Source organism: Sparus aurata, chromosome 5 (genome assembly GCF_900880675.1).
Source record: "Sparus aurata chromosome 5, fSpaAur1.1, whole genome shotgun sequence".
Classification (NCBI taxonomy): domain Eukaryota; kingdom Metazoa; phylum Chordata; class Actinopteri; order Spariformes; family Sparidae; genus Sparus; species Sparus aurata.
Window position 1 is genome coordinate 16,165,003 of NC_044191.1, and position 13,291 is coordinate 16,178,293.

The following is a 13,291-nucleotide window of genomic DNA, read 5'->3' on the forward strand; positions in this document are numbered from 1 at the left end:
GTGGCTGCCATCAGACAACCACCTCTGAGCCGGGGATAAACAAATACACAGAAGTGAAACTGATAGACTACATCTGTCAAACTGTCGAATGGTTAAAACTTGATGATGTCACTGCTCAAATAATATGCAGGTTTTTTTAAAGGGCACACCAAGTTGTTGATGATGTTTGTGGTTAACATTTGAGCCTATTAAAGAAAAAATACAAATTAAATACAAATGACATTTGGCCACTGTTAGTAAAACATTTGAACCCTTTAAAGAAAATGTAGAGGCGACCAGCTACCAGTTGAAGGTCATCTAAACAAATAAGGGGGCACTATACCACCAGTTACTGCTAACTGCTGCTCAATATACTAGCTAGCTCAGTAAGCTGGGCAACTAGTGGACCCATCAGAAACACGGGTTATGGAATCGGGCTCAGCGTCGAGCATTATCAGCGGAGGAAAAAAGGTGTGTAGAGCTGGGATATTTTCCCATCTCACTCAGTGAACTGGCGGTTTATTTTGATCAAACCAGAGGTCATTGTTGAAGGGCGAAACAAGACTGCGCTGTCAAGTTTTATTTTGTTTGTGTTTTGTTTGCATAGGTGTGTGTAAGTGCCTATTACGATGAGATACTGAGGCAATTGAGAATATTTCCTTTCTTAACATTTAGCAAGTTTTTTTTCTTCATCTGTTACACTAGAGATTTTTGAAATGTGGCAAACATTTCCCGGCTGAAACTACAGCTAATATACTGAATGAATGAATGAATGAATTACTTTTATTATTGTGTCATGCATACAGTGTATGCCCAGCCCGCATGGGCTTATAGGACACCAAAAAAGAAAAGAAAGAACCAAACCAGATCCAGAGCACAACTGGATCAGCACAATATCATCAGCACATCAAAAATTAATTAAACCAATGTACCTGTCGTCTTTTCCAGGCTTGAGAGATAAAGCTAGCAGTTTTAAACACATTAAAATTAAACAACCACTCCAGCTTCTGCTCATCAGAGCACCAAAATATTTCAGGGTTTTGTCCATAGTTTGTCCAGTATTTTTATATTACTACTGGACAAATCCCTCTAGAAGCACAAAGTGGTGTTATGAGACAGGATAGGCCAGGGCTGGCTGGTAAGCATGCAGACTTCAGCACAAAATTGCCATTGTAGACACATCTGTGACATAACTTCAAAACTTTGGCCATATCCTACAAACTGCACTTTTATAGAAATAAAAGGGCACCATATTAAACAGATCCTAATTTACTTTGTTAATCAACTTGCCCCGTTTTCAAACTTTAACCTCAATTTTTGAGGATGATCATCATCGCAAAACGCTCAAATGTAAAACTAAAATGAATAAATAAAAGGCATAAAGTGGAGGTATGATTTGCTCTCTGGTATATCAGAGAAACAAGCAAATAGAGCTGATACAGTGTGTGCCCCGCAAAATAGTAGCATTCACTATGATCTAGGCTAGAAGGCACATTCAAGACATATTCAGGAATCCATATATTATAGATGCCACATCTTTTTACATCAGGAAACAGAAAGGTAACAGTGAAAAACAGCTTCTTCTTGTGCTGCTGAATTTCTTGTCACTTTTTTGCTCTGTGAGATGCAGGTGATCAACAGTGGTGGGACCGGCGGAGTGTTTTTTTTTTGTTCCCCCCTCATCTTTTTTTTTGCTAACAACACACTATGACTGTCTTTCTCCTTTTAGTTGAGAGCTCAAATTTGTTATTCACAACTCTGAGCCACTTCATGTGGCGGGTGAATAAACACAGGAAAAGCAGTCTTACCTTGTCGTCAATGTCACTCTCGCTGTCACACTGTAACAGAAAAGAGACAGACACATGAAATATAAGGAATTATTCATTTGGCTCCCCCCAGTAGCCCATAATCAGTGCAGATGTTATTTTTGTGTGCAACCGCTCATTCACTGACAGCTTTCAGCGCAAACGGCAGAGGATGAAGAGGGAAAGGAGAGTGTGGTAATCTGAGAGAGTTTTTCATGTTTGAAAAGCAGCACAGCCGCACTGAACGCCATTCTGCTGTTTCTGCTGCAAATTCAAATCTGTAAATTTACAAAAGAAGAAAAAAATGAATAACACTATACACTACCGGGTTCTATTATAGAGAGTCTGTTCAATGACTTTGCATTCAGCTGCAGCTTGTCATTTAACCTTTTAAGAGTGCTTTAAAATTGGACGATAGTATCTCAAGGACAGAGAGAGCTCAGGCTCTCTGAATACTCAAACGCAGCAGCTATTAAGTGTGGTATTTTGAATCCACCTTGTGACAAAGCAGTCTTTAATTTGTATGTCAGACTTCCACTGAGGATAAAGGAACTAAATAATAAGGGAGGTTGTATTCTGAAATTTGCCTTGTCTGGCAAAGCCAAAGGCCAAATCACCATCTGTTCAGTCAAGAAGTGAAATGATTTTTTCATTAACACTTCAAATATTCACCAGTCAAGTCAATCTACAATTGAAATATGAAATGAACGGGCTTATATATCTTGAGAAGAGGTCCTGCCTTAATAAAAAAAAAAAAAGAAAAAGAGATAGTCAGGAGGCCTTGTAACTGACAAACAGAATGCCAGAGCCTTTCATTCCTGACATGCTCACAGACAGAAAACTATTTTTCAATGGTAAATGGACTGCATTTGTATAGCAGATGACAAAGAAAAAGAATTAAACTCAGACCAATACAGGAATCTTTTCATTCACTTCAGTGAAAAAGTGTGTGAGGTTAAAATAAAATCAATAAACCTGGCTCGCAATGGATAGTTTCTTCTGTGATCATAACACACATCTCATCCTGCCAGCTGAAATATTTTTTTTTTTTAATGGTAAACGTAAACCACATTCCTTAACTTATATCAAAACGTCCTTGCTTCTGTTTCTCAAACTGAGTTGTCACTAAACGCTCCTGGCTGGTAACTCTCCGCCCGAGGGACAATAGAGAGTGAAGTTGTGGAAACAGGAGTGGTCGAGCTGCAGGCCGGTCCCACTGGACCTCACAGCAGGATACATGAGGAGCAGAGCAATTCAAGCGGAGAGCCACATAGAGAGGGAGAGGGCCCCCGGTGAAAAAACGCCATCAATCTGTCAATTAAGTTCCTGTGGCAACATATTTAAGTGGACCCTCTTTATTTTGTTTGACTCCCTTTCAGAGCCGTGCACAATGAGGAGGGAGCTGGGTCAATGGAGGCACAGCGGCCCTTTGTTGCGAGTGCGGTGGGTCCAAATGTATAATTAAGTAACGAGAGTAATCAGTGCGAGGGCTCAGTGGCCAAGATCTCTCTGGAGAGGTGAGTCGGAGGGGGGCTTCCATGCTCTGTGATTCATCCTGCTCTGACAAGGGATACAGCAGGAGTCCTCGCTGGCAGAAGCTTTACATGAAAAACATTGTGGCTCAACCCCTTAGGAGTTACGTTATTGTCGTGTTTGCATCTCTATCTGCGGAATAAAGACTCAAAGACATGCAAGAGCTCCTATTGTTTCCTACTGAGGCATTCTTATGCAAGACACTGACAAACAACCTGGACCTATTGGAGGAGAAATACAGTGAAATGATATGTTCAATATGTGGCTCTCTACTCGCTGAAGTGATTGTTGTTTATCGTTTCAAAAGCATCAAGAAAATAAGTGTGGAAGCAAACGAAGGCTGCCTCGCAATCCTGATGTCGAAAAATGTCCCCGTTCCTTGTATTGTGCTCGTGTAAATATGTTTGAAAGTGTGGTTATTTGTATTAAAGTGACAGTCGAAAAATGCCAAACAACAACATTATGTATGTGTTCTTGTTGTACACGTTTATAAAACCATGTTGATTACTTGCTCTCAAATAAGGGAAAATGGCCCATACTAGGTAATGACCACTAATAATAAAATGAGAAAAATACAACTATTTAGTATTAACCAGCATGTGCAAGCCCACGTGTACTTGGAATGGAGAATGAGGAATATTGGCCACATTTCTATGCAGCATGTCTTCTTTTCTCCGGGGGAATGTTTGCACACCCTCATTTCTGGGCTTTACAGACCTTCATTACAGAGTGCAAAGCATTAGCAAGAGAAAGTGGCTTAGGCTTCTTGTCAATCAATTCCCCATTCAGACTAAGGATTCGGGGACAAATTAATTGTCAGCCATTTCTGTTAGCGCCACATCAAGACCTGTAATCACCAGCCATTTTTCGCCTCACTTCTGCACTGTGGCATTTTATCTGAAAGGAATTACATTCAAAACAGTGTTTTCCGTCCATCTTACATCCACGGGAAAAAAAAAAAAAAAGGAAGAAAATTGATCCAATCTCCAACTTCGCCCTACCCCCAGGAAAGCGGTGTAAATGTATTCTTAGCATGCGGCTGAACGGATGACTTCCATCTCACAGCGGCTGTGAGTTGCTCTCTATTACCCGGGACCGAGTTTAAACCCAAGGTGATGGAGATGAACAACTGGTTCAGTCTATTCCCCGGGTGCATGCTTGGCCTTGTTGTTGCAGCGGTAGCCGCGACACTAGAGATGAGGCCTCACAAGGCTGGAGCTGGCGAGGAGGAAAAATAATATCAAAAGAGCACAGCATGGTGCTCATCCTTTTACAAGAAGCATGCACTGCAGCAGAGCGTAAAGACGAATACTAGCCACGGCTCAGACGGAGACAGAGAGAGACACAGCCCAGCAGGGGAGAGAGAGGCAGGTGGAAAGGGGGAACAAAACAACAGCAAGAACAGGCAGGGGGGATGCTATAGAGATGAAGGGATGGACGGATGGAGGTAGTGTTAGAGCAGTTTTTGTCGGTATTGTATGCGATTGCCCTGTTGGGCTATTGCACTTGGCTGAGTCAAAGAAAAGAATACAATGAGCCTATAAAAGTACAAGATTGGCTCATGTTTTTAAGTGCGTGGGTGTGAGAAGAGGGCCACGTCATTTAGCACCCCATGCTTCTTTGAATATCTACACCGGCTAAAAAAGATTTTCAATGAGGCCCCCGCACAAAAAATAACCAAATGGTGAAAAATGCAAATCTGCAAGCCCAAACAGAAAGCTCCCTAAACAGCATGTCTGGTGGTCAGGGGGGACTTTGTTAAAATCGTAGAGATATGCAGCTCACTAAGCTGCCTGACAGGAGCCAAGCCCCTAGAGGTTTGTGTCTCTCATAGATGTTCACAAACCAAACAACCCAACCCCCCTCCAAAAATAAAATAAATAAGGGAAAACAAAAAAAAAGAAAAAAAAAAAAAACATACTGGCGGGCTCTTCAGAGGCAGGGAGCAAGCAGCAACATCTGCACCTGGCAACCGCCAGCTACGAAGGGTAACAGGGGACTAGCTTCAGTGGATGGCTCATCCACAACCCTCCCTCCCAGCATCCCACCTCCTCTACAAACCCCCCTCCCCCCTCAGCCAGCACATCAGACGGATGCGTTTGACATTTACACAGCTTTCAACACTTCAGAGACAGGAGATTTATTCCGCCAGCGGCCCTGGCTGGAGCCAGGCCTCGACCTGGGCTGGCCCCCATGACGACCCTGTAGCTCAGCCCTGAAATGAGGCAGGGCTGAGAAGAGAGGAGCAAGAAGAGAAGGAAAAAAAAAAAAAAAAAACTGAGAGAGGGAGGGAGGGAGGGATGGATGTCTCGATTCTCCTGGACATTTTCTCTGGCAGATTCCGATAGACGTGCAAGGGGAAGACAATAAGCGTCGTGCATCCCGGAGCACATTAAAACGACTGGCCAAATTAATCACACAGTTCCACTTGTCACACTCGGAGGACAGTCTGCCATGAATTCTGCCTCAGAGATAGAGAGAGGAACAGAGGAGGAACTTGCCCGGCTACGCAAATGCTGGCAAGGCGTCAACGACTGTCTGTCTGAATACTGATCGCAACCCCGTACTCGCTGCAAGAAATGTGGAAAAAATAGGCAAAATAAGAGCTGCCTGAGCTGCTGGCATTTAAGTGTCACTGTCAATTCCTTCAATAAATAAATAAATAAATAAATAGAAAGATAGATAAAAATGTACAAAAAAGCAAAGAAATAAAAGAATATGCTGAAAAGTATTTGTGCTTCACAATAACATTTCTGATGAAAGCTTGCCTGGCTGTTTCATATTCACGTCAACAAAAAGGGGTTTTGCCACCAGATCATGTTCTGACGTATGGACAGAAAATTCAGATGCAGAGAAAGAGCGTTAACAACCTTTACATTATTGACAACTGTTCTATCAAAGTACTTCCAAAACAACGTTGCAACGACTTTGCGCTGAATCGATCAGTTTGGGATATGACAACAGCAATATTTACGTTGCTTTGTAGCTGTGGTTGAATGTCTTCAATCAACAACTTGATGAGTGTAACCCAGTTGTCAGAATAAAAGTTGTCAATGTACATTACTGCAAATAGCGGTTATGTTCCAACTTAACATTTCATTGTGTGCGCAACTTTATGTAACTTTAGGTTAAATGTTCAATTCTTTGCGGGTTGTACTCTGTGATTATGGACTGGTCATTTTAAATGCACAAAAAAAATATCTAATAAAGGTTAGGAAATGGGTTGTGAAAAATTTGCAGTTTCGTTACCACAAACAGCTGGAAAATGTCCAAACATCTTGTCAGAAATATCCACCGGTTTCACACTTAGAAATTTTGAAACGCTGTCTCCAGCTCTCTCGCGGTTAGCTGACAGTAAGCCTACGTGCATGAGTTGAGAACGTGCTATGGCATGTTAAATATGACACATACAAATCTAAACCTATCCGTGGTTTTGCAGAATTGTAAATGGCAAAACATTTTATTCTGGTGACTGGGCTGGTAAGTGAGGAGAAAAAACATTACTTGAAGAGAGGCCACAAAGTCCCTGATTGAACAGAGTGAAACAGCAGCTACACTCGATCCCTTGTCCATGTGAATAAAGTGACAAGACAACAATGCACTGACGAGAAAAATGGCTTCCGTTTAGAAGACATCCCTCCGGGGACATAGACTGAGATACCCCTGATTGTGAGGGAGAGAGTACTGACAAACCCAGATCTCCCAGAGTGAGCGCACACAGAGGGGGTAATGGTCCATTTAGATAGTCGAGGACCAAAGCAGTGTTGGATACTGGTGAAACAACACCAATTTCCTCCCGCAATTTCCCTCCTGTGGATGCTGGGATGAGGTGTGGGTACGTAGGCGCCGTGACCACTCTGATGGGCCGCGGAAGCAGAGCCTCGGGTCTCGCTATGGGACCTCCTGCCAGGTCCAAAACATCAGTGGGACACCTGGAAATCTCTTTGGCCTTATCCTGATGGGTGAAGCCTCCCTGCGACTCAGCTTTCATAATTTATCAACGGGATGCTTTGTTGCATCCACACCCACAAACTCAGAAAGCCATGAGTCACTACAAAGTTTGTGCGCGTGTGTGCTAACGCGTGTAAACATATAAGTGCTGAACTTGACATGTGGTGCTTTATAAATATTAGGGCTAACGTGGCTAACATAGCCCCACAGCCTTCAGCGCAACCACTGAGAGAGAAAAAAGGCAAGTGATTGCTCTTGACCCTACAAGCTGTATCTGAAAGCACCACCTAGCAAAGTGATTTGATCACAGGATCAAATCCATACAGCCATTTGACCCCTGACCTCACCAGCAGGCAGCATGGGAAGTCAGCTGATTACCCTGGGTCAGCCTAGGAGCTCTGGATTAGGAAAGTATTGATCCAAGTGAAGATGTAGGGCCCAGAGGGAATGAGATTGAGAGAAAAAGCTCTGCCGGGTAGAAATGATATCGACCAGGCCTAGACAGGCTCTCTTGTAAAACCATATTTGAGCTTGGGACCTCGGAGTTGTCTGTGCAAACAGAAAGACGGCCTCAGCAAAAGCTCTGTTCACAGAGACCCGTTGAAAGAGGACAGCGGGAGAAAGAGAGTGAAGGAGGATTGAAGAAGACAAGCTCTGAGAAATGCTCTTTGCATTAGCCAGACACACACACAGAGGCCTCTGGTTCAGAGCTGACACACTTAAGGGAAGAGTCAGCGGGAGCCATGTAAATCAAGCCAGGGTGAGGAAAGATATAGTCCTGACCTGGGGCCAAACAAAGCAGACTTTAACATTACCCAGAGTCCATGTAAACAGCACTGAGACCTGGCAGCGCTGTTTCACTTCCATGCATCAAGTATGCGGTGAGGTCAAGGAGGAAGAAGGGGGAGCATAGACAGATTGATGGTGATGGTGGTGGGGGTAAACTTGAAGAGCTGTCCCCCTTCTTCACTAAATTAAAGGACCGCCTTGTCCTTTCCAACAAGAAATCCCTCAACCTTTGCTTTCAGCACTCGCTGGGGGAGTGACAGAGCAGGCCGGGCTGCCGGTGTGATCCTTGGAGTAGTTTGGCGGAGGGAAAAACAGACAGTAATGGCAGATGTACGAGGGAAGGGGGAGCATTTACTCAGCTCAGAGAGAAAGAAGAAAACTGCCAGAAACCTGGAGGGACGGCGAATACACAACTGTGTTATGAATGTAGTCGTGAAAGAAAAATGGGGACATAGGTAAAAGAGAATGAGGGGAAAAAAATACACCAACACTGATTTATGTTTTTCTTTTGCACCTCGTCTTTCATAAAGCTCCCTTCGGCTTCTTCTTGTCTCTGCTGACCGTGTGACTGTAACTAGCTTGCTATCTTGCCTTCAAAGCGACACACACACACACACATGAATGCCTGTGCAGCCCTCACCACCTCCTAGTGTTTTGACATGGCCCCGGGCCCGGTGCTGCTGAGCCGCAGCGGCAGACACTGGGCATTGGAAATTTAAGTCGGGGCGTAGGAGAAATTAGGCGAGGAGGCAAGGAAATGGGATGTTGACTTGAACTGGCCCCAGGGGCAGCTGAGAGTCTCCCTGTGCAGCTCCGCTGGCTGCCTGACAGTTTGATGGAGCGAGTGGAGGCTTCCCCGCGGCCCGAGCCGCCGTCTCTAACACTGATGTAGCTCAGTGAGGAACAGATTGAGCCTCCAGGCATCGCTCTGTACTGCTACTCCCCTCCTCTCTCACTCTTTCTCACTCTCTGCACTGCTACTACTATCTCTCTTTCTCTCTCTCTCTCTCTCTCTGTCTCTCTCTCTCTCTCTCTCTCTCACTAATCCTGTCAAGCCAACACACAGAAACATGTAGAGTCTATACATACTATACACACACGCACAAAATCACATACTGTAGACACTTAGATAGACAGAAATAACAGCAACACCCACAGAGAGCTTGGCTCCCTCCTTCCTTCTTTTCCCTATGACAGTAATGTGATGAGCACTACAGATGCTGTTTACTGAGCTCTGGCCGACGCACAGGGGGAAGGAGGAGGAGAGGGAGGGTGGGATGGAGGAAAAGGCAGAAGGAGGTAGAGTAAGGGGGCTGGCAGGCCACAGCCATAATGAAAAGAATCTGGCGGCGGCCCACTGTGTGCTGGTCATGAGAAGCATGTGCCGCCGGGGGGCTCTACTGCTAATTTCAGGGGGCAGCCAAGCGTTTCACGCTAGACTTGTCATCGGGCCAGAGGGGGCATTCATACTGGGTGACAGCAATTGCGAGAGAGCGAGGAGGGGGTTTGGGGAAGGGGGGGGAGTGAAGAGAGGGGGAGAAAAGCTTCAGCTCCCCTCCCCCTCTCCGTACCTCCTGTCCCCCCTCTGAAATGATCAAACGTTATTGTAGGCAGGGTGCAGAATTACAAATGAGGGTCCTGTGGAAAAGGCTGCGACTGGATTCAGCTGCTCTCTCCGCTCCGCTCTCTCCTCAGGTGGCCACGAGGGGCACACCTCATCCATCAACCCCCGCTGTCCAAACAGGATTTAAAACTTGCATCATCCTAGTTAACATGACAATAATAATCTGTCTCAAAAAATCAGGCAGTTTATAAGCACACACATTTGGAGGCACTGTGTGTTTGGCTCAGACCAGACCTCGACACGTGGGGAATACCTCTGTCTATCAAGGTACACGCACTATGACATCGCGGTATCGATCCATATTGTGATACAGTGGATATTTTGGAAACTGAAGTGTGAAATGATTTATGGATAAAATAAATGCTCAAAAATTCTGGTATCGCTGCAACCTTAGTCTGCAATGGCCTCGCACACCCACAAACAATAACGGGGGCCGATAACCTCAGCATAATCAACGAAGCAAAATAAAAATAAAATGCAATGGTCATAGAGGGTATATCATCGTGTTTCCTAGCCCTAGCCCCACCATATCCTCCTAGTAGCAGCTCCCTCCACCTTCACGGGACAGGCAGTCTGTTAAAGGTGAAATGACTCTCGGGCACATCTTTAATCAGTGCTATCGACTGGCCTGAGGATTTGGTGCGCACTTGAGGTTTATCTCTCCACTCGGCTAGATAAAATGAGCACAAAGTCACCGAGATGAGAGAAGAAACAGAGGGTAAAAACACCCTGTCAGTCCAACTCCTTACAACCACAGATTCTACGAAACCAGGGAGAGTGAGGGAGGTAGACAGATCAAGGGGGGCTACTGAGGAGTCGATGCTAACAGCTGGCAGCCTCCCCCTTAAAAAAAAAAAAAAAAAAAAAAAGGAAGCGGCTGGCTCTAGTCTGGCAGCCAGGAGAGGCAGGCGAGGGACGAGCGGGGATGAAAGGAGGAGTGTGAGAGACGGAGTCAGTGATGAAAGGTGGGTGGTTGATGGTAGATGAGTGAATGTGGGATAGGGTAGGGGTGGGGTGGGGTGGGGGGGATTAACCAGCTCACAAGGAGAAACTTCTGTTCTTTGCCTCTGAAACAAGCCGTCACATGAGAGAAAGAGGAAGGGACGGGAAACAGAGAAGAGAGACGGAGCGCGATGCAGAGTGAAGGAGGAGAGAGGAAGGGAGGAGGCAGCCACATTGCACGTCTTCGGGCTGTGAATAATTTAGAGGAGCACTGGGGAGACGAGACGAAGATGAACACAAAACACTGGCAGCGTTTGACCTAGAGCTGCAGCTACATCAGTGCACATCACAGAGCAGAGAGCTCTCTCTCTCCCTCTTCCTCCCTCCCTCCCTCTCTCTTTTTCCCCTCTTTTGCTCTTCATCTGCCTCCCTCTGTGTCAGGGAGGAAACAGCTGTACGCTATTCTTGTTTTGCCTCACATTCCATGAAACTCAACAGAATGGCTGACAACTCCGCTTCACGAGGATCTCTCTTTCTCCCCGCCTGCTTTGGGCACGTCGGGAGGGCCTCGCGCAACGCCGATGCGCGTACACCGGGGCCGTCTGAGGCCGCCAAGACAGATACGTGTCCCCGGGGGCACACCCACGGGACCAGTGACACCACCATATCATGTGAGACACAAAAACTAGATACTTCCACAGTATGAAAGGATACCTCAAAGAGTTCAAACCTCTAGCCATCTTTCTGTCAGCTCCACTGGTGTTGAAACGATTTGTTGCATGTTCTTCGTAATTAATAGATCACTTAATACTGAACTGTTACCCAAAAAATTTACCCAGTGCATTTTAATATCTTTGATTTCAAAACTACTGAAGATACACATATTACTCACCTCATTAACTCTACTTTAAATGAATACATAAACAGTGTTTATACCACCCATAAACCGTCAATTTCAGCGAGTCTTTCCTCGCAGAATACGTGCATCCACACAGCCTCCGTTACAAGACATACTGCAGTGGGGGGAAAGGGACAGAGCTGTGAGCAACCAAGCGGTGTAAAACTGTGGACGGCGGCAGTAAATAACAGCTGCCCTGTGATTAGGCACACAAGAGGTTAAACAGAGCTCGTTCGCGCCGCCTTTGTCAAGGTGCCATGAATCACCTCACCTGCTGACGTGTGTGTGCGCGATGAAAGGACCACTGGGCATCTGCGGAGGGAGTGACAGTTGGGCGGACAGAGGGCGGTCTGATCAACCCCAGAAGGGAGGGGCCATTTATTACTGTAATTAAGGGAACCATGGGAGGAGAGGAGCAGAGGTTGTAAACGCATATGGATACGCACATACAGTAAACCTCCTAATTTGCTAGAAATAATGGCGCGATGCGAGAGGATAGCAGTAAAAAAAAAAAAAGGACTAAAGATAGAAACCAAACAAAACATGAGGTAACTCGGTTCAGTCTCTTTATTTTCTCGCCCCCTCCCTCGCACCCTCCCTCCTTCCCTCCCTCTGACACCCCCTCACTCCGTCTCCCACTGTCTCCTGCTCGGTCTGCGTGGCTGATATTAATGGGACGTCCCTTGTTTGTAAATGTGCCAAGTTGTGTGCACCGCTGCAGGCTGTCTATTATAGCAGGCCTCTGGGGCAGCTTTTCCATATGGCGTCACATATGGCACTCAGCAGCATCAATTAATGTTGTTATAATACTGATTTTTCACTCCTTTTCCTCTCCTCTCTACCCCTTCCCCCATGCCTGTCGCTGACACTTTGATTCTTCAAACCGTCTCTTTTCGATTCCTCAAACCTTTCGACAACCTGGCTTCTGAACAGGAAACGAAAAGTTTTCCTTGCCAAATTCACAAAGCTCCTACCATCTCTAGTGAATGCCACTCAAAGACCTTGAACGCGACTTTGTTCCCACTATACTGCGGAAGAAGGGTAACGCTATTGCCAATGTGTCAGAATCTTTGCATCTTCTCTGAAGCACAGAGACTTCGATCAATGAAATATGAAAGAGCATGAAAGCAACGAAGACAGCAATTGTACAGTGTGAACATTTTGTTAGATAATATCACATAGCTGCAATTAGACACGGCATCTACAGCACCTCTCGTCGTTCTGGTCACATTAGGCCAGCATCAGGGCCTATTAGTGTGTTAAATTAAGGGTGTATTTATGCACAAAGCAATAGGCAGATGGATGTAAGAACAGAATCTGAGGGGCCTTTTTGTTCCCTGGCGCCTTTGGTGGTGGATCTGACAGGAAAGGGAACAAGAGCGTAGCAAAAAGCCCCGCTTAAAAAGCTCCCAGCCACACCAGCCTTGTCAGCGACGCCACAATTAGAGACTAGATCACTGGCGCTTCCCAGCGAGAAACATCTCACCATCACTCCTCAATGGAACTCTTTCGTTTGAGGAACACACTCAAAGCGGGGTTTTAAAACGTTTCGGATGGCTAATCACTCTCAGGATGAAAGGCCCCGGCGTGTTCGTTTGTCTCAGCATGGGGAGCTTCCCTTGCCGTTCCTCTGTCTCTGATTCTGATTGTTTTTGTTCGTTTTCTTTTTCAGCAGGCAGGCGAGGCAGGCGAGCTGGCAGGCAGCGCTGTTTGAAGGTGCAGTCAGACCCGAGTGCAGGCCTGATGCTTTGTAGTGATATTTCCAGCAGC

General features: G+C 45.7%; 1 protein-coding gene across 13 annotated transcripts in view; it reads right to left on the minus strand.

Moving 5' to 3' along the window:
- The window catches only part of fbrsl1 (fibrosin-like 1), a 290,251-nt gene that overhangs the window by 91,090 nt on the left and 185,870 nt on the right, over window positions 1-13,291 (minus strand). For all 13 annotated transcript variants that reach the window (XM_030416274.1, XM_030416278.1, XM_030416270.1 and 10 more), the window contains one exon: window positions 1,788-1,817. In XM_030416274.1, coding sequence (XP_030272134.1) covers window positions 1,788-1,817 — 30 coding nt within the window. The remainder of the gene's footprint in view (window positions 1-1,787; window positions 1,818-13,291) is intronic.